Source organism: Choristoneura fumiferana, chromosome 29, assembly GCF_025370935.1.
Source record: "Choristoneura fumiferana chromosome 29, NRCan_CFum_1, whole genome shotgun sequence".
In the NCBI taxonomy this organism is placed as follows: domain Eukaryota; kingdom Metazoa; phylum Arthropoda; class Insecta; order Lepidoptera; family Tortricidae; genus Choristoneura; species Choristoneura fumiferana.
The window spans coordinates 11,543,172-11,564,624 of NC_133500.1; the positions used below are offsets into that span (position 1 = coordinate 11,543,172).

At 41.4% G+C, this 21,453-nt stretch overlaps 2 protein-coding genes across 2 annotated transcripts in view; both read left to right on the plus strand.

Annotated features, from left to right (window-relative positions):
- LOC141444082 (dynamin-like GTPase OPA1, mitochondrial) overlaps positions 1–18,560 on the plus strand; it is a 33,561-nt gene extending 15,001 nt beyond the window's left edge. Inside the window, 9 exon segments of the mRNA XM_074109514.1 lie at positions 779–951; positions 954–971; positions 9,371–9,585; positions 9,998–10,139; positions 11,855–12,068; positions 12,992–13,073; positions 15,808–15,942; positions 17,558–17,627; positions 18,427–18,560. Coding sequence (XP_073965615.1) covers positions 779–951; positions 954–971; positions 9,371–9,585; positions 9,998–10,139; positions 11,855–12,068; positions 12,992–13,073; positions 15,808–15,942; positions 17,558–17,627; positions 18,427–18,560 — 1,183 coding nt within the window.
- Positions 18,561–21,404: 2,844 nt separating this feature from the next.
- LOC141444083 (dynamin-like GTPase OPA1, mitochondrial) overlaps positions 21,405–21,453 on the plus strand; it is a 19,540-nt gene continuing 19,491 nt past the window's right edge. The window contains exon 1 of the mRNA XM_074109515.1: positions 21,405–21,449. Coding sequence (XP_073965616.1) covers positions 21,405–21,449 — 45 coding nt within the window. The remainder of the gene's footprint in view (positions 21,450–21,453) is intronic.

A 21,453-nucleotide genomic window follows, 5' to 3' on the forward strand; every position in this document is an offset into this window, starting at 1 on the left:
GAAGGCTAAGTGCATAGTTTATGGTCAGCGAGAAATTAAAAAGTTAAAATATTGCAGGCGCTCTATTGTCGAGTCTCAAACTTTTTAAAAAGTGAAAACGGCCATGGCACAAGTCTATACAGCCAACTCAAATGGCTGCTATCAATTATTTTGTTGGAAGACCATTTTTTTATTGGATTTGAAACAGCTTGTGTTGTTTTCGGTGGAAAAATACGTGCTGTTTTTTTTTAATGAAAAAAAGGTGGGAAAGAATGAGATTTTTTATTGGAATTCAATTAAATGTCATAATATATTGTGTTCAGAAAAGGTTTATTCTAATTTTGTTTTTTACCTGCACCATTTTTGAGAAAAGGTTTATATTAGTCTCGGCTGGAATAGCAATTACTGGTTTCGTATTAGGTAAACGGACAAAAGCTCGTCCGTTTAATTTTCATACTCAGCCAGCAATTGCCTACTTTCAGGCCACGACAAGAATCTACTATTAAGTCATCGCAATAAGAGCGAAAAAGATGTCAACACGTCGGCAGGCGTCGGCCGAGCCGATCCGAGCCAAACCCTTTTTGCTGTGTGGTGTTGGGCGTTAAAGAGACAACTGTTTAGGTCGAAAGAGCTAGGTTTATTCTGCCTGTAAGCGACAATACAATAATTATTGTATACTTAACTACTAGAATATATAGGTGAGTGTGAGTATGGCATAGCTGACCACAGCTGTTTTCGCGTCGATAGATGTGGGGAGACCGTAACCGTAGTTATCTCTGTTGTCTGTTCTGTGTTGCAGGCAGCGCGAGCTCGACCGCGACGAGCTGTTCGAGCGCGCGCGCGCCGAGCTGCTGGACCAGTCGGCCGAGCTGTCGGCCATCCCCGCCGCCGCCTGGGAGAAGCGCCTCCAGGCCGCGCTCTGGGCCGCCGCCGCCGGGAAGGTCTTCCACCAGATATACCTGCCCAGCGCCGCCGCGCGCAGGAGGACGTCGGTCAGTTGCTTCACAACCGGCACCGGGACCAGACGTGGGACTAAATCCCGATTAACAATTTAAAATTACGATTGATTGGTCTTAGTCGTAAGACTTTCGATTGATTTAGTCACGATTAAATTAATCGTCGATTAATTACCAGCAACTAAATTATTAATCAATTAATTAATTAGATTAATTTTCTCTCGATTGGTGGTAGGAATAAATACATTTTATTAGCCACGACTCCGTCCGCGTAAATTTCGGTTTTCACTATCCCGCGGAAATTATGCACTTTCGGGACAAAAACTATCCTATGTGCTTCCCCGGGATTCAAACTATGTGTATACCTAATTTCATCCAAATCGGTTCAGCGATTTAGACGCGATGAAGTAACAAACAAATAAACAGACTTACAAACTTTCGCATTTATTATATTAGTGGGATAAATATCACACGGTATACATACTAGAATGATTTTCCAAGTGAACAACACATGATAAAATATACTTATTTAATATTTGTAACGTGCGTGCTCCATTTTTTAATCGAAATATAATCGTGAAATTTAATCGTGTAATTGATTAATCGTTATTCGAATACTCCGTCAATTAGTTTAATCGCGACTAAATTAATCGTGATTAATTTTATGACGATTAATTCTTCGATCGATTGATTAGTTGATTAAAAAAAATCGAGTAATGTCCATCTCTGATTGAGACACGCATGAAAAGACACGTGGAAGGCCGCCTTCCCACAAGTGTACAAAACCGTTGGGGGAGAATAATCCTCGAGTGGCGACCACGACCGGAAGACGGAACGTTGGCAGGCCTCCCACTAGGTGGACTAACTTGGACTCGCGGGCAACGTGATGCAAGTGGCGAGTTGTCGTTCTAAGGGGGAGGCCTTTGTTCAGCTGGACGTCTTCCGGCTGATGATGAAGCGACAAAACGACACGTCTGTGTTGGACATAGAATACTCATAGTCACTCCTACAAGATAAGTCTACATGAGATTCAAATTATTCTAAAGGCTGACCAGAATTATAAAAAACCTCGCCATATATTGCGAAAAACCTATAGAACTAATTTCTTGCACTGGTATAACACTAAATTCAAATGTCATTTGTCTATTGCTGTCAAAGTTTAACGTTGTGTGCGCGTAAAGTGTTATTTTGTGTTTTTTGTGCGTTAAAATTCCGAAGATTTTCGATACCCTTTTAAGGGAAAAAGTCCGAGGGATTAAAAAATTCCTTTAAATAACATCACTGACAGCGTTGTCAATATGACTGATATTAAGGGACTGTTTCACCATCCATAGATTAGTGTTAAGTGACGGTTAAATGTGATGCCGTCTCCGTCTATTCGAACAAAACAAATAGAGACGGCATCACATTTAACCGTCACTTAACAGTAATCGATAGATGGTGAAACAGCCCCTAAGTGTAAAGAATGTTTTTCATGTCATAAAACGTAGAAGTGCTGCGATCGCGTCAGGTTTTTTTATATTCCTGGTCAGCCTTTAATGAATATGTTCAGGTTAGGTATTCAAACTAAGTGGTTCAGTTAAACTAGCGTGCCACCTGGCACCCCCCCCCCCCTGCCACAGGTGTTGTCACCCGTGTAGTAAAGAGTAACAAAGTGATACTTGATGCTATGATGATTGATGGTTAGACTGTGGGGTCCTCGTAAACTGTATGACCTAGGAGCTCCGCGGTGCGTGATGTAAACCAACCCCATCCCAGGACAACCGGATAGTCGAGTGGTTAGAGAACCTGACCACAAAGCTTATGTCGGCCGGACCCTTATATTTGCAATTACCGCTTAAAAACCGCTTTTTCCATACCAATCACCTTAGTCAGTTCAGTCACCTCATCACCTGGGTTATAGGCTTTGTGGTAGCCCGCGCCCCGAGGGCACGTAACCTGTCGGCCAACACCGGCAAGAGGAAAGCGGAAGACGGCAAGAGCGACCCTGCCCCCTCCCGAGAAGATCCCCGTGAGTCTCCTCCCACTCCTCTCCTTATTGCTCCTCCCCCCCCCCCTTCACGAAAACATTTTTTTTAATGTTAAAGAGAAACAAAACTACATTTGAAGATATTCTAAAACTAATTAAATAATGATTTAGAATTGATGATGTTATAAAAAAATAATTTTTGATCTCACGTTTTTTAAGTCGAAGACGAAGCGTTTATCAGAGAAATTAAACCCTGAACATTCATCCATCCATCCATCGTATTTTTTATTTTATAGTTTGTATTTATCTGGGTATGTATTATAATACCGAAAATCATAATACCTACAGTTGAAATGTCGACACTTAACACATCGAAATTCAGAATACCGAAAGTACAAAATGTCGATAACCGATACACCGAAGCTATCTACTTTCAAATGACCGAAAGTACTAACTGGCATTCACAATACCCTAATAATAATTTTCTGTGCTGTTACAAAAAAAAAACCTAACATCGAAGGCTTAGCCTTCTGAACCTAAACTATCCGAGTCGCTTCTGCCGTGAAAGGTCTTACTCGCTCGCTTCGCTCGCTCGCTGTCAGCGAGGCACCAGCTAGGGTGTACCAAAGGGGAGCTCCAGGACTTACAATAAATGTCACGGATGATGTCCTTATGACACCTACTTTTGGTACCTCGCTAGCAGCGAGCGAACGGAGCGATCGAGGAAGACGTTTCAGATCAGAAACGACTCGGATAGTTTAGGTTCAGAAAAAGGCTAAGGCGGGAGCGAAGCGCCGCGTAGCTCCCGTCTTAGCCTTCGATGTTAGGTATTTTTTTGTAACAGCACAGAAAATGATAAATGTCAATCTACCCCCGCTTGAAAAAGTCGGAATGGGGTCATTTAAAAATATATAGCAGACTTTTGTGTAACGATGGTTTCGGTATGTTGATTTGCGATATATTGACCGTCAATTATTTTATTTGTAGTAATTATGACTGTTCGGCATTATTATTTTTCGGCCTTCCGTCCATAGGTCTTGTGAAATTCGATCTTTCGTATTTGGGTATTATAATTCATACCCATTTACCTTGCTGTCTCAACTAGCTTATTAAACTTTACTTTAGCTAATTGACAGAGCAAGATATAGAATACGATTTCAAAACATTATTCAATGCATCTATGCATCATTGTCAAAATTCAAAGAATCTCCTGTAATGACCGCACAACAGTACAAGCGCTGCTGCTTAGCGTGTAATCCTATTGTAACTTATCTGTACAGACAAGCAAGTGGTCCCCAAACAGATAAAATACAAGAGTCCGAGCGACAATTCTACGTCGACGATATGGGTCGACCCCTACGACATAGACGCCAGTGAGAAATATCTACGATTTACTTCGCAGTAGACTCGTGTATTGGCATTTAGTGTAATGGAATTTTTCTTTATTTATTTCCTTTCTTATCATTGTTTTGATTCGTACAGTCGAGTGCAAAAATACGGATTTATCTAACCCAACAAAAATATATAACAATCCAATCACCAGCATTAATATCTGCCACAGCGGAGTGTGCAAAAATATCTGACACGTCCTTCCGGCCCTAGAAATAGAGTCGTATCAGATATTTATGCACGCTTGTTGTATCAAATATTGGTGCTGGTGACTGTACCACAAACTCTTACTCCGATTTAACAAGGCCGTGGTCCTAACATATTTGTGAGTGGTTCGAATATGTACCGTCAGCCAAATAAGTGGTCTATCAATTTTTAAACAAATTCCTATCAAATGAATATGTCGCTAAAGTCGAACTTTCAAGTTGACAGACACGTCTATTGGCATTATTGTTTTATGACATGCAAACGATTATCAACTTTAAGGTGGTAGACCACATATTTGGCTGTAAATATTTTTGCACTTGATGTACATTGAAAGAGAACACTAATTTTAGACCAATGTGCTTCGAGATACTGAGACTAGAGATCTAATTGGTCGACTGTTCATATTCCACTGTATTGTCATTCACGATAGTTGTATTTGAAATACCACCATTGATAGAATAGTAATTGATATCATATTTTGGATTCTTAAAGTGCATGCTCATTTATATCGTGTTTATATTGAATCAGATTAAGTTTAAGGAACACAGAAAGTGAAAAAAAAACTGTTTTTTGCTCGATAGTTTAAGTTAATAGTGGTAGTCCCACGTAAGTTTTATCAAAGTCGTTTCGGTAGTTACGATTTTTTTCACGCTTATACTCCGTTTAAGGCGCTGTACGCAGTGAAAACTACAATTTTAGAAACTATTTAAAATATACTTACACAATACTTACAACTGCAATTTTTTATATGTATATTTTCAGTCTATTAGCTAGTTTTTGACTTCATCAAAAACACGATTGCTGACAAAAACCTCGATAGATTATTTTTTTGAAAAAGAGCCTTCATTTACACGTTAAACCAAATATTATGAAAAACTATTATGAATATCAACACAAAATTTGCTTTTTTAAATAGTTTTTAGTAGATTTCGATTTATGCTTCATAGATTTTCAATAGGTTGAGTACATCAATCATACCAATTTATTTCGTCTTTGGCAAATAAAACGGTTCTAGCGCGCGGCGGCGGCCAAGTATTTCCCAGTCGCCAGTACACGCGTGTACGTAGTCGACGACGGACCTGTGCACATTTTTCTAACGCGCTACTACTTTTGAGAGCAAATAATATGGGTAATCGCAGTATTAAAAAAGTTAAGCGAAAGAGGAAACGCATAAGTGAACTCAGAGCACATATGAGAAGCATTAGAGTACCTAAACGGTAAGTACCTACCACACACTAATCGACCGGCCAGAGTCGGGCGAGTCAGCAGGGATACTACGAAACTCCAAACTCGAAGTTCGTGTCGTGCGGTCCCTCTCGCTCTCGTACTAAATAGTATAAGTGTCAGAGGGACCGCAACCCACGATCTTCGAGTTTCGTAGCAGCACTGCTGAGCCGATTTCACATTCGTACTACGACCGCAAGCTGGTTGGCGCGGGCCTCGGCTGCTCATGGAAGCGGACGGCTTCGTCCAGATTCTACCGCGACTGCCATACAAATTGTAGGCACGTTCTATAAACCTATACTACTCACGGCGAACATGCGGCGAACCTTGCGGCTACTATGAAACTCGAAACTCGAAGTTCGTATCGTACCATCCCTCTCGCTCTCGTATTAAATAGTATAAGTGTCAGAGGGACCGCAACCCACGATCTTCGAGTTTCGTAGCAGCCCTGCTGAGCGGATTTCACATTCGTACTACTACCGCAAGCTGGTTGGCGCGGGCCTCGGCTGCTCACGGACGCGGACGGCTTCGTCCAGATTTACCGCGACTGCCATACAAATGTAGGCACGTTGTATAACCTATACTACTCATGGCGAACATGCGGCGAACCTTGCGGCTACTACGAAACTCGAAACTCGAAGTTCGTATCGTACCGTCCCTCTCGCTCTCGTATTAAATAGTATAAGTGTCAGAGGGACGCACGACACGAACTTCTAGTTTCGAGTTTCGTAGTAGCCCTGCTTGATCCCTTTGACAGTTTCACTGACATTTCTGATAGTAGATGCAACAGTTTCGATCTAAGTTTAGATTTTCTCACTTTTTTGCAGGCAAAGGTAATATCTTGCATTCAGCCAAGTTATTTAACATAAATTATTTTAATAAAATAAGATGGTTGCACTTGGTTGCACTAGTAAATTATTGACAAAACATGTACTCCAACTGCAATCCGGCTGCAAAATGGGAGTTTGGATGCAGTTATTGCGCAGTTAGTACAACTGCACCAGCACTGGACCCAACTGTCAGAGGACTGCATTCCAACTGCAATTTTAGGCAGTCGGAGTGCAGTTCTTACGCAGTTCTGATGTAGTTCTGCCATTTTACAGCCGGATTGCAATTGGAATGCGGTCCGTGTGTACCAGACCGTACATTACGACGCCTACCGCCTACCTTATCAGCGACTTATTTATATAGGGATTCGATTTGTAATTTACCTTCACGTAAATCAAGATTGGTTTTTTGGAATCTTTTTACATTTTTTATTTCCATTCCAATTTTTGTTTCTCTTACGGTCATCCGTAAAACCTAAATTGAAAATACAAACTGAAATATAGATGCACCGAAAAACCAGAAAAATAAGACCAGCACTGGGAATCGAACCCAGGTCCTCGGTATTCCGTACCGCGTGCTATACCGCTACACCACTGCCGGTCAACCACCACTACTGTCACTGCTGGTGGATATTTCAGTTTGTATTTTCAATTTTGAAATTAGTTTGTCTTTAATTTTTTCACCAAAATGTATCATCTTTAAGTAAAAGTGAAATAAAGTGCCCGGTTGAAGTGTAGACTTTAGAAATGGACTTGAAAATGTATCAAAGAAAACGAAATTCAGATGTAGAATTATGAAAAGGAAACTAAACTACTGAAATTAACAAAAATAGTAACTGGTATGACCAGATCCAAGGTCTCCATGTCACGTGTCGAGCACAGTGTATATTTGCTGTGTGGAGTGGTGAAAATCATCACCTCAAAACAGTAATCATACTTATAGATGATACATTTTGGGGAAAAAACTGAAAGACAAACTAATTTCATTTTATATGGACTGGTTACTACCCGAAATTGTTGATTCCCGTCGAGCTCGGGGAATGCCACTAAGGAAAAAAATCTTCATGAAAAATAACTGTAGAACCTCCTCTGACTGAAGAAAAAGAACTTTCTTCTACATATCTATACTTTTCAAGACACGAAAATAGCGAAACATCGCTTCATGCTCCAGAAAATCAACTTTGGAATCTCCTCTGACTGAAGATAAATAACTTTCTCCTACATATCCATACTTCTCAAGTCATGAAAATAAGAAAAGCATCGCTTCATGCTCCAGACAATTTTGGAAAGAGCTATAAATTTATTTAAAACTAATTGTTGCCGTCGACTGCGTCCGCGCAGAATCCGATTTAGAGCAATTTTTTATTATATCCAAAATATTTATTTTCGTAACATAAAGTATCCTAAATGTTGACCAGACTAATAAGCTATCTAACTAACTAATTTGGCTCAGGGACCCAAAGAGGGTCTTGGCCTCCGAAACAAGAGCATGCCATCTGTCATATCTATCTATCGACCTATTCAGTCTAACAGCCTTATTCATAAAAAAACCTTAATTGAGGTTTGATCGGTCTGTTACTTAGCAGACTGATTAAGCTTAATAGACGGTTGTCAAGAGTATGATTCATAAACACTTGCTAGCAGTCTGCTAGTTGTTGAGCTGCTGATAGACGGATTAGACGCGTTATGTTGGCCACCTTGACAAATCAAAGACAAAAAATGGCCTAATCGATAATTAAAAAAAAAAATTGACAGCAGTGACAGCAAATTAGCAGGAAAAAAAATAAAAAGCGAGATGTTTGTTTTCCCGCCATTTCCGATTCGCATGTTTATGTTGTGCAAAAAGCCATAATTATGTTAAACATCCTAATTTTTTTTCATATTTATTGTTAATTTATTGTTGCTAATTTAGAGGATTTTTAAACACAAATTCCTGAAAATAAATTTTCCAGTTTTTTTTTTTAATCTTTGCGTAGCCCTGCCTTCACTATAAATATCTTCGGTATGGTTTTTTGCTCTTGTCAAAGTCAGCTGTTCAAACTTGTGGCGGCCATTTTGTGACTTAGCAGGGAGATAAAGGAGGGTCTACGGTCCTCTAACTTTAGCAGAGCCTTGATCGACTGATTAGCGCTAACAGACGTTTATGAATCATGTTTTTTAGCATCGGGCCTTCAAGGAGCCTTCAAGGAGGCTCTAACTTTTTTATGAATAAGGCTGTAAATGTCTATCCATTACCTACGTTACAAATCAAACTGTGGGCATGAAGAGGCATAAATAATTTGTTTATTACCAAGATTATTCATATTAAACGAAGATTTTCTTTATTAAACCAAAAAAAATGTGTAATTATAATTTTAAGGAAAAATCCGGAATTCACATTAACCAGAATACGGATACAAACAAACAGAATAAGGCCGTCAACGGGCTGCGTGACAGACGCGCGAGCCGCCCCGCATTCGCCTCCACCGCGTCGTCTGCTTCACCCCTCAAATACCGAAAATTCTTCTATAAGCGCGCCTTAATTGAAGTTTTATTAACGCTCAAATTTCAACACATGTTTCTCGGTATTTCGAACAAATAATGGACTAAAAATATCAAATTTAAATAGTTTCTTTGTATCATTTAAAAACGTGTGCAATTTTTTTTCGTTGAGTTTCAAATGCTAAAATTAATGCAGTATAAGTGTATTGTTTTTGTTTTAATAAGCGATCTAGAAAAAGGAGAAGAATAGAAGATTTATTTGTATAGACTAATTAGTTACACCAAATGTCATTAGATGGTAATGAGACAAAAGGTTGGTATTTTTTTTTATTCCGTAGACAAGTTCAACACGTCGGTGGACATAAAGCTGCGCGAGTGGGCGGAGGCGGAGCTCCCGGGGCAGTCCATCCAGGCGGGGCTGGAGGCGCTCCGCGAGGAGTTTGAGGAGCTCATGGCGCGCGGCGGGGAGGGCGACCCCGTGTTCGACGGGCTGCGCCGGGAGGCCGTCGCGCAGGCGCTCGTGCGGCATCGCTGGGAGGACCGAGCTCAGGACGTGAGTTTAAGCTTTTCTCAAAAATGGCGAATAACTCTAAATTAGAATAAACTTGTTCTCAAAATATATTATGCATTTAATTTTATTCCAAAAAGTTTTGATGCTTTCCCGCTTCTTTTGTCATTAAAAAAACGGCAGGTGTATTTTTCCTCCGAAAACACCAAAAGCTGTTTCAGACCCAATAAAAAGTCCGGAGTTCCAACAAAACCTGATACCGGCCATTTGAGTTGGCCGTGTATGACTTGTACCAACGTTTCCATAGCCGTTTTAACTTTTTGAAAAGTTTCTGACTCGACAACAATGGAATTTGTATGCTTCATTATTGTCGAGCGAGCAATCTATTTTATCTTTGAGCAGCACAACTGCTCACGTACTAATGCTGCTGACTGTACAATCTAGTATTGTGTGGCAGGTCCTGCGCGTGTTGCAACTGAACGCGTTGCAAGACCGCTGCGTGGGCGCGCGCGCCGACTGGGACGCCGCCGTCGCGCTCATGGAACGCGCGCTGGCGCAACAGCTGGCTGATACGGACAGGCAGCTGACGCAGCTCACAGGTACGCGCCCCCCCCCCCCCCCCACAACTAGAAACGCAACGTTTGAACTTAATAAGTTTTTGTTTAAAAAAAACTGTATCTAAAGGGCTTTTTTGTTTTTCAATTTTGGAAAATATACGGTATTTCCTACTCGGAATCAAGAGCACATTCGATTCCGATAGCTTAAAAAATGACCCAAACAAATGTCAGTTTTGTAACGTTTTTTTTAAACACTCAGTAGGTATGGGCGTCACAAAACTGACTCATAAAATTTTGTATGAAAAAATTTAATAGATTTTGAAAAAAAAAGATTCCTACACTTTTTTTTATTAACGTCTTTGAACACTTGATAAACGTAAATATTTACCGACCGAACAATACCGACATGAAGCCCAAATGACTTCGAAATAATAGCGCAGTAAATCCGGTCACCTGGTATGAATATATATTCATGTATACCGCCCTAACAGTTCCGAGTTAGTATTATTTTGTCTAAAAAAACGTAATGGCAGTTGATCTAAGTAGCAAGTGGTTTAAAATTCTTTGACTCAAAGTCGACGAGACTCCGCTTCGCGAAGCTCCTATTCCGCGTGGCTGAGACGTTTCGCGCGTTGACGCAACTCTAACCTAACCTATGTTTTTTCAAGTTTTCGACAAGAAACAGATTAGGACCAACTGCCTTTCAGACTTGCCACTTAGACCACTCGCTACTCAGATCAGTTGCTTCTTAGAGCACTTGGGTACTTAGGCCAGCTGCTTTTAGGCGATACTATACGTAAAGGTACGCGTCCACTTATCCGCATCGTACGCTTCGGACGTATTGGATTTGTTGCTTTGTATAGGAATGTGCGATGCTTACGATGCGGACAGGTGGACGCACTTGTATGAGTTTCTATACAAAGAATACTACGATCCGTTGCGTGCGATGCGTCCGATGCGTACGATACCGACAAGTGGACGTTTACCTTAAATCAGGGGTTGGCAACGCGCGGCCCGAGACCTATCTCTTTGCGGCCCGCGACTGTTTTTTACAAAACACTTTTAGTACCTACCTACAATAGGTGCCCCGTGTGTCGTCGGGTTAGAACTACACCTCTTCATTTCTTCCGTGGATGTCGTAAGAGGCAACAAAGGATATAGGTTAAGGTATACTGTAGGCGACAGGCTAGCAACCTGTCACTAAGCTGTAACGTTTCGTGTGCTCTGCCTACCCCGTTTGGGAATACAGGCGTGATGTTCGTGTGTGTACAATAGGTAACTAAGTAGATATCTATTAGGTACAAAATTCTCTTACAAGTGTCGCCCGCCTTTATCTATTTATTTCACTATGTGGCCCATATCTGTCAAAAGGGTGCCGACCCCTGCCGTAAATTCATGTCGGTATTGAGTGTAAGCCGTGGTGGCCTAGTGGTTTGACCTATCGCCTCTCAAGCAGAGGTTCTTGGGTTCAAACCCCGGCTCGCACCTCTGAGTTTTTCGAAATTCATGTGCGGAATTACATTTGAAATTTACCACGAGCTTTGCGGTGAAGGAAAACATCGTGAGGAAACCTGCACTGACCTGCGAAGCAATTCAATGGTGCGTGTGAAGTTCCCAATCCGCACTGGGCCCGCGTGGGAACTATGGCCCAAGCCCTCTCGTTCTTAGAGGAGGCCTGTGCCCAGCAGTGGGACGTATATAGGCTGGGATGGATGGATGGATTGAGTGCACACCGCATCGTATGAATGTTACTCCAGGTCCGGGCTTCAAGGACCGCTGGCTGTACTGGCAGAGCAGTACGGAGGAGCAGGGCCGGCGCGCCGAGGTCCGCGCCGAGCTGGAGCGGCTCGGGTCCTCGCGGCCCGCCCTCGCCTACGACGAGCTGGTGGCCGTGAGGGACAACCTGCGGAGGCGGGGCGTGGAGGTCGACAACGACTATATACGGGAGACCTGGCGGCCCGTCTACCTCAAGTCAGTATCATCATGTCAGTCGTAGGACGTTAGGCCTCCCCCGTAGCTTTGGGCTTATAACTTCTGAAATGCATTTTACCTTTTTATCAATATTTCCAGATCTCAAAACTTCTTGGTCTCAAAATACCTAAATTGCAGAATGTCTTATTTTGCTTTCTTATAACAACGGAATCTTAATATGGCTGAATTTCAAAATAGCTTAGTCTCGTACTTAAACTTCAAAATCACTTTCATGGCAAAATAGCATATGCTTAAAACAACCAAAAGTTAAAATACCTAAACTTGTACGGTCAAAGAGTTTACTTCATTGGCCACCATGGAACCATTTCACAGTCATTTTCATGTCATAGTGACATCGCATTAATTAACAAGGAAAGTCGTCATGACTTTTCCTTTGAAAAGGTGGTGGCCTATGAATTAAATTCCTTGACTGTACGTTGAACAGGAACTATACTAAAAGTCAATAATCAACATCAAATTTCTCAAATTTTGATTGGGATTGACTAAAGCTTCTGTAAGATGTGAACTGCATCGAAGGAGGAGGCTCTATGTTCCAATGTTTGTATTTTTTTTTGTTGGATATAAAAATAAAAATAAATAAATATCACGGGACAATTCACACCAATTGACCTAGTCCCAAAGTAAGCTTAGCAAAGCTTGTGTTATGGGTACTAAGCAACGGATAAATATAATTATATAGATAGATACATACTTAAAATACATAGTACACACCCAAGACCCGAGAACAAACATTCGTATTTTCATACAAATATCTGCCCCGACACGGGAATCGAACCCGGGACCTCAAGCTTCGTAGTCAGGTTCTCTAACCACTAGGCCATCTGGCCGTCTGGTCGTCTGGTCGTCTGGATATGTGTCTATACTGTTTTTTTTTTTTTACTTAATATTGTCTTTCATTCCAGAAACTTCCTGCAGCGAGCACAAATGCGTGCGCGGGATTGTAAAAAGAGCTTCTACTTATACAGTCAACAGAACGGCAACGGGGTATGACACTTTTTTTATATCTACAGGATGATTCGGTAATTGATAATGGATCATACACAATCATATTTAAGAAAACCCCCAAACTTTTAATCGTGGGACTGCACTTAGTAAATAATTAAAACATTTAACCATTAAAAAAATTATGAAAAAATCGAGAAAAACTAACAAAAATGCAACGTTGCCAGCTCAGCAGGTATAAACTCTCTTAATATGCATCACTTAGAAAAAAATCTCTAATACTGGTATGATATAGTAGCCTAAAGTAACCGAGTCGGATAAGGTTGATCCTGCTCACGTCTCCCGAATCACTCTGTAAGAAAATAAGAGCCACTTGAACACATTAAAAAAAGGGAAAAAAGCAGTATTATAAACACAGACCAGAATTTTCGTGGCACTTTTGATCTATCATAGTGACTTCTCAGGGAGCGCCAAAGTTCGCATTCTCTTCGCTAGTCATGTCGTAATGCTTGTCCGAATCATCGTTTGTTTTTTTTCCCACTGAAACCCCCATTTAAAAAAAAACATCCTATAGAAAACTATAGGCTAGGTTTGGTTTGTTTTATAACAATCCTGAACAATTATTGGATTCAGAGAAAAATAATTATTTAATTTATTGAATCAGGCGTTACTTTGCGGAGGTCCATATCAATGAACTAAAATAATTTCCTTGCTCACCCGCGATCTTAGTTAGAGTCTAACAACTGGTAGCATGGTGTACGGTTGTGTCACTCTGAAGATGAGCTCTGTTTGATTTCGAAACGCGTCAGTGTAGTGTGGTGGTGGTGATGGATGGGTTTGTGTGATTTGTGTGTGTTCTTACAGTGTGGAGGTGGAGGAACTGCATGAACACGCATATTTTGCATAAGCTTAGCTATCGTAAGGTCGCGGGTGAGCAAGGAAATTATTTTAGTTCATTTAAATAATTATTGTTTCTGAGAAACATTACGTTCGTGCTTTCAACAAGTACATACCTATGCGAGCCGATATTTGGGCAAAAAACGGTACAGTATAAAGAATAAAACGTTTGATTGAATGATCGTTTGGTTTATTTTTTTATTCGACTGGATGGCAAACGACCAAGTGGGTCTCCTGATGGTAAGAGATCACCACCGCCCATAAACATCTGCAACACCAGGTTTAAGGGTGTGCCGAGTTTTAGCGATATTACTAGTTAAGCTTTAGTTTTGAAACTCATATGTAAAATATTTGAGAATTTACTCTATAAATCATACACTCTAGAAATATGGTTACTTGTAGTTGGTTCAATAAAAAAACCCTTATATAAACGCCCGCGGTCTGACCCCTCTAGCTTGAGCCGCCGCGCTTACCCCCTATCGTATTTCACCCTCCCTCCCCCATAACCTCATTGATTGACGTAAAACTCGGTAGCCCCTTAATATAAGTAAATAAGGACATTTGTAAATTCAAAAAACCGCTTATCACACGCACGCTTCATTCTAGACGCAGAGGACTAACGTGGTAAGTCAGAACGGTCACGATCATCATTGAATGAGGGCTATCGTTTTTTGTCTTTCTAGATGGCGCCACTGTTGCGTGAGGTTTTTAAGTGTGGCTTTCAAAGTCTGTTATTACGGACGTGAAAACAAAGTTTAGATTAGAATCATATTTAATACACCTTAAAACCGTACCATAAAATATCGAGCAACCACAGTGTTAGTCCCGTTTTGTTCGGAAAAAAGGGAGGACAAAAGTTTCCGAACGACAAAACTGTCTCAAAACACAGACATTCATTGCCCCGGAACGCATATTTGCCATAATTAATTTCAGATATTGCAAAATATTCACAAAATTATTCTAATTATAAATAAACCCGCGTAGCTCACCCTAAAACTATGAGATTTGACATTTCGGTGACCTCACGCTACACGCGATAGCCCTCATTGTAACAATTACTTTGCTCACGTGCGACTTTAAGGTAGCTAGGGCAAATCTCCAATTACTGGCTACTTTTCAATAACTTTACTTATATTAAAAATGAATTCTATTTATAGGTGACTAGAATTCATTTTTAGCGTAAGTCGGCCAGTTATTGAATGGTGGCCAGTTTGATGATTTACCCTACGTCTATGCAAGAAATTCGTGTCCATACATCTCCTCAACCTAAACTGTAGGAACACACAACATCATGTCAAGCGAAAGACGTCCACTGCTGGACATAGGCCTCCCCCAAGGCTCTCCACTCAGACCGGTCTTGTGCCTTCCGCATCCACCGCGATCCCGCGATCTTAACCAAGTCGTCGCTCCATTTTGTTGGAGGCCTACCGACAGCTCGTCTCCCGGTCCGCGGGCGCCATTCGAGAACCTTCTGACCCCATCGGCCATCAGTCCTGCGAGCAATGTGCCCCGCCCACTGCAACTTCAGTTTCGCAATTCTTCGGACACATAAATCAAACAAACCCATCTATCACCGCCACCATACAACACTGTCGCGTTTTGATTCACCAGCCACCACCAGAGTTCATCACCAGAGTGGGGTAACACTCTTTGCCGGCCCGGATAACACCGGGATGGAAATACCGACCCTGTTTTTCGTGTACACGCCCATAGTAGCTCCTGTCAGTTTCTATGGGCGTGTACACAAAAAACAGGGCCGGTATTTCCATGTCGGTGTTATCCGGGTCGGGAAGGAGTGTCACCCACGAGCGGGGTCGCCTCTCCACTGTCCACTGCACAGTGGTAGGTAGTGGTTGTTGACGTGATTGTCGTGTTTCAGAAGGAGTGCTGCGAGGTGGTAATGTTCTGGCGCGTGCAGCAGACGCTGCGGACCACGGCCAACGCGCTGCGCCAGCAGCTCGGCAACCGGGAGGCCGCGCGCCTCGACCGCGACCTCAGGGAGGTCTTGGACGAGGTGAGACCGACACACACACCGACTGCTGTTTAGGCCTGCAACAAACCGGTATTCGTTACTGAGTAACGAGAACTTCATCTGATCGTTACTCACGAATACGCTCATTACCCGTATAACCCGTATCGGTCGTACTCTCACTCTGTTCTGGTTCAACTGTCATTCTTTAATTATTTTTCATCACACTTGGTCGTAAACAGTGTCGTAACATGCAGGCTACCTTGGTTGCAACCCCCCAAATAAAACCCTCGACCTTAATGTGCTTGTCATGTAACCCGTGGTCGGTCGCATGAGTCATTGCGCGTACACATTTTCTTACCATGAAGCCCAAGGACGGTCAATGAGTTTGTTACTGCATGGCGTGCTGCAGCGCGGCACATGCACATGCTGTGGGGGAAGGGGGCGCGGAGCTGGCGCTGCCAAGAGCGTAGTCAGCGGTATCGGCAATTATTGAAAAAATATTAGTTTTTCTTTTACAAATATACAATTTTACTCGCAAATGTGATGAAAAACATTGTATGTCGCACGGGCGGTACTAGAATTACGAACATCGACTCATTAAAGCCTAATAGACTCTCGTTCGTAATTCCTTGTTTACCGCCCTTAAGACACAATGTACTATTACTAGTAGTAGCGCGTTGAACCAAATAAAATAACATTTCGGCTTTGTAATATTGTTATAAATTGAAAATATTTTTTATAATTACAATATTAATTTAGATTTATTAAAATAATAATAATCACTTAAAAATATACAGCAGAACATTACAAACCGCATTTTAAAAAATCAGTTAGGGTGCGTCACATCTAGGCCGACGATACGATAACGATACAGTTCGGTTTTGCTTTGTATAAAGTACGGTCGTTCATACGGTGACGGGATGCGGTGTTTCTGCTTCATGGTCGCATCAAAACTAACGATACGGGTAACGATACGATAGTAACGAGTACTGGTTCATAAAGTAACGAATACATACGAGCACCAAGGTTTAACGTCAATATTACATGTCATGTTTGAGAAAATCATCTTCCCCGTTACTCCCCATTCTGCGCACCAAGTAACCAGGCCTTGCAACGTCTTTGAAAGTCTGTCAGGGACCCACTACTTCTTACTGGAGGAGGCAAGTCGTTCCAACATTTAGAAGCAGCGTAACGAAAGCTACCCCTAAATGCCTGGAGACGCGACCGGGGAATCAGGACCATCTGGCCTGGCCTGCTTTGCTGCGATCCGTCCATATAAGCTTACGCGCAAATAAATTGGACACCAGTATTCATCAAATTGAAGATCATGGATGCCATTCTCAAGGATATTTACGGAATTTCGATGTAAATACATCCCACACATACGTTTATTTCAATTCTGAGCACAGGCCACCATGCGGAGATCCGAATCAGAGAAGTTCGAACGGAAAACTACTGTCCGTATTTCGTAGGTCCATGGATTGGTATGGATTTATTGCGTTCGAAATTCCGAAACGGAATTCCGAGTGTATGTGGCGGCCCTAAAGATCCCACTCTGTATATAAGTATAAGTTGTAAGCGAGACCCTGGTGTGCGGAGGCCCAATTAAGTCTGTAACTGAATGTCTTGTTTGTTTTTACATTATATTTCTCGTCAGATGGCGGCGGATCCGGAAACCAAAAAGAAACTCTTGTCTGGCAGGAGAGTGGAACTAGCGGAAGAACTGAGTAAGTCTTGCTCGTGTGCAAGAGAGTGAGGGGGAAGTGTTTTACACATACATCTTGTTTTTCTTGAATTCCGACACTCAAAAAAAAAAGATCAAATTGTAAAATTTGCGAACTTGAAGAGTATAGTTTTATGAATTAAATTCGGGTTTTGTTCCGCGTAGGTACCTTGATTTGAACAAAACCTGAATTTAATTCATATAAAATTATTAATGACCGCGATAGTCTAAAATATTGTGTTGAAGAGTACTTATTATAATGAATGTGAATGATGTGATACATAAAGTCTGGCGCATACATGCAACTTTTGCATTTGTTAAACTGTTTTGTTCTTTTACCAAATATGTATGAACTAGCTTTTGCCCGCGGCTTCGCCCGCGTGGAATTTGGTAATCGCGTGCTGTTCCTAGTGCACGGGAACTGTGCATTTTTCCGGGATAAAAAGTAGCCTCTGTCACTCTCTGGCCCATAAACTATGTCTATGCCAAAAATTACGTCGATCCGTCGCTCCGTTTTGACGTGAAAAACGGACAAACATACAAACACACACTTTCGCATTTATAATATTAGTATGGATGTATGAATTAAACACAAGCTAATAATTACGTCATATATTAAAAACCTTTTACACTGTTTGCCTTAATTATATTTTAAACAATAAGAATGAGGCCACTCTTTCTTTTAATTTATTTGGCCTTTGAGTGGTTCCTTAAAGTTAACCAACCAAACCAAAAATTTCACCGTGTATACACCGTGTGGTAGCAAGGTTTTAAAATAAATTTAATTTTTTATTAATTTCCAGAGCGTGTGCGACAAGTCCAAGAGAGGTTAGAAGAGTTCATCGAGGCGCTCAACAAGAGAAATAGTTGTATATTTGTAGAGGTGTACGAGCGTTGTATCATTTCTTATTATCTGCTTGATCTAAGTTATCTCTAATAAAATGTTACACTCAAAACTGATTTTTATTCCTAACAAATCAACCTAATATAAATGATTGAACGGGTTTGTAATGAGATTTGGTATGGGAGCAGCTTTTGTCTTGATATTCTACGGGATCGGAAGAAAATTCCAAAATTCAACCGCTAAATTAGCAACATGAATTTTTAGTACAGGGTAGTTTACCTACTTATCTACTTGTTTTCTCTGTACTGTTTACTGTATTGGTGTGCAATAAAGAGTTATTGTATGTATTGTATTGTATTCTCGGATTTTCAATGTGACTGGGGACCTAGCGAAACCGTGGCTTGTTTTACTAAAGCATTGCATGCATACTTGTAGCTGCTTGTAGTGCATGCATCTAATCAGTACAGTCACTGCATTTAGTATCTGCTATAGTGGAGCGTGCAATAATGGCTCTGCAAGATGAAAAAACTAAAAAAATGTACATAACTTTTTCATTTTATTTTTATAGTTTTAAAAAACAAACTCGTCAAACAAAAATTTGAGATAGAAACAGCATTTCTCACTTCGCACAAAAAAGCAAAAAAGTGTCAGTGATTTATTTATTATTTTGAATATCTATGGCTTACTTTGGCTGCGTTCGGGAGACACAATAAACGCTATCAGCGCTCTAATTTGTTTACAGAGTTCGACGGTAGTGCTGTAAAACGTTTCTATAACTTTAAATTATAACGATTCGGTATCAATGCGACTCTTCCAATTAGTGTTATGGCAGTATTAATGTTTATATTCTACTTATATTTTTAGATGTGAACGTTTGTAAGAATGTTTAAATGTTTGTAAGTCGATCACGTCTAACTGCTGAACCGATTTAGACGAAATTCGGTATACAGATAGTCCTGGACATAGGATAGTTTTTATCCCGGAATTGCATAGTTCCCGCGGGATAGCGATAAAACGGACGGAGTCGCGGGCAACAGCTCTATAAACTTAGAAGAACAAATGATTTAATAATTCATGTCCTCTTTTAATTATCCATTAGGACACGAATTATCAGATCGTGCATTATTGTCGTACATTGTAGTATTTCTTTCTAGGTCAACAAATTCTCAAGTTTCATATTTACCGCACCTCTCGGCATCACAAAGCTTTCATAATGTCGATAAGAACAAATACAAATTTTGATTAATATCCAGTCATATCGTCCCAACGGGAAACAGTAATGTACAACTCGGAATGTACGCGCAAAAATGTACGACGTGATAATCCGAAGCATTATTGCTTCCGATTATCATGCCGTACAAAATATTACGCGCGCTGTAATGTACTAGTGATAATGTACGACGTGATAAACTGAATGCAATCGATGCGAATGAATAGTCGGAGCAGATCCGACGCGGCCGGGTTAGGTGAAGGGCGAGGGCGTGCGAGCGAAGCGGCAGCCTCGCTCGCCGCTCCGCCCTCGTTCGGTTTTTTTTTTTATTTCAATCACGGAAATCGTAAGGCATGATAATCGGAAGCATTATCACGTCGTACATTTTTGCGAGTACATTATTAGTTTGGTTCCCCGCTAGTTCGGTACGGGGTGATAATTCGTACACATAAGCACGGATTATCAGGCCGTGCATTATTTAAGCGTGCATTAACAAGTCGTACATTAACTATACCCGGTATTTAAGTCTGTACTGTGGGATAAAATAAAAACGCAACACAAATCGTGTTCATAAAGCTTATTGATGTCTCCGACGTATTCGTCGTTCGTTATTCGTCGAACAGCATTAATAGCGTTTTTAGTTTCTAGTGTCAATAGGGGGATCCCCGAACCCGTGCATCCTTTGACTTGACGCTTCTCTTCTCGTTTCTTACAACGAGCTTGACACACGTTTGACAAAATTGACAATTCGTTTGTTGTCTTTAGCTGGGACATCGAGACTGACCACTTGGCTCCTTGGTGACAGCACGTGTTTGTGTCGGACCTACGAAATTTTGTGGCCTAGTGCTATTTTTTACGTGTTTTGTTGTGTGACCCACCAGTATCGTCGTTCAGTAAGTGTTTTACAAATACTCGTACGCTGCTAACCCCGCAATGTCGCATATCCCCCCAAACCTCCAGACATAACCTCTGTTAGGGAACCGTTTCCATCGGCGCACCGATGAACTTGTCGCAAGACAGCCAATCGGAGGTCGATGGACGCCGAAATAACTCTACTGGGGGCAAAAAGGAGGGCTACGGTGCTGGATGGATCCCAGCCCCACTAAGTTGGGGACCAGGGCTCCTTCCGACTCCATAGCCACCTGTACGAACATCGGACCTAAAAATGGACGTAAATACACGTCAAACGACGGAGGTCCTTTTCTTGTCCATGTATCCAAGTCAGAATCAGATCCTCCGCTGGTACTACCCTAAATCCTATCAAATTTGGACAAGTGATGGTAAACTCGCGTGTAAAGAAGGCGAGATGGTATCAAAAAAGTAGGTAGAAACCGTGTTTAGTGTAGAGTTTAACTCCGCAGAGGCAGCTAATACCTTTTTATCGGACCCACTACTCGCATCTAAAAATTCGAGGCTACCATCCAACATTTAATATCACACGCATGGGTATTGTCGGGGAGTACCCACGGACCTAGCGCTGGATGCTTTTGTCAATGATGTGGAGCTTCCTTCTGGCTGTGGGAGCATCCTTAAGCCAGGCGACTTAACCGAAAAGTACACAAACCCGACGGCATTGAGTGGATCCCTACAGGTACTGTGGTGATAACTTTTAGCGGACAATTTTGCCACCAGAATTTTCTGCTGTTACACATCGTTAGTAGTAGAAAAGTATCTTTGCCCACAATACAGTGCCACAGCTGCTGTAAATTCGGACACGTAGCGGATCAATGTCGATCAAACAAAATGCTTCAAATGTGGCCAAGAGCATACAGGCAA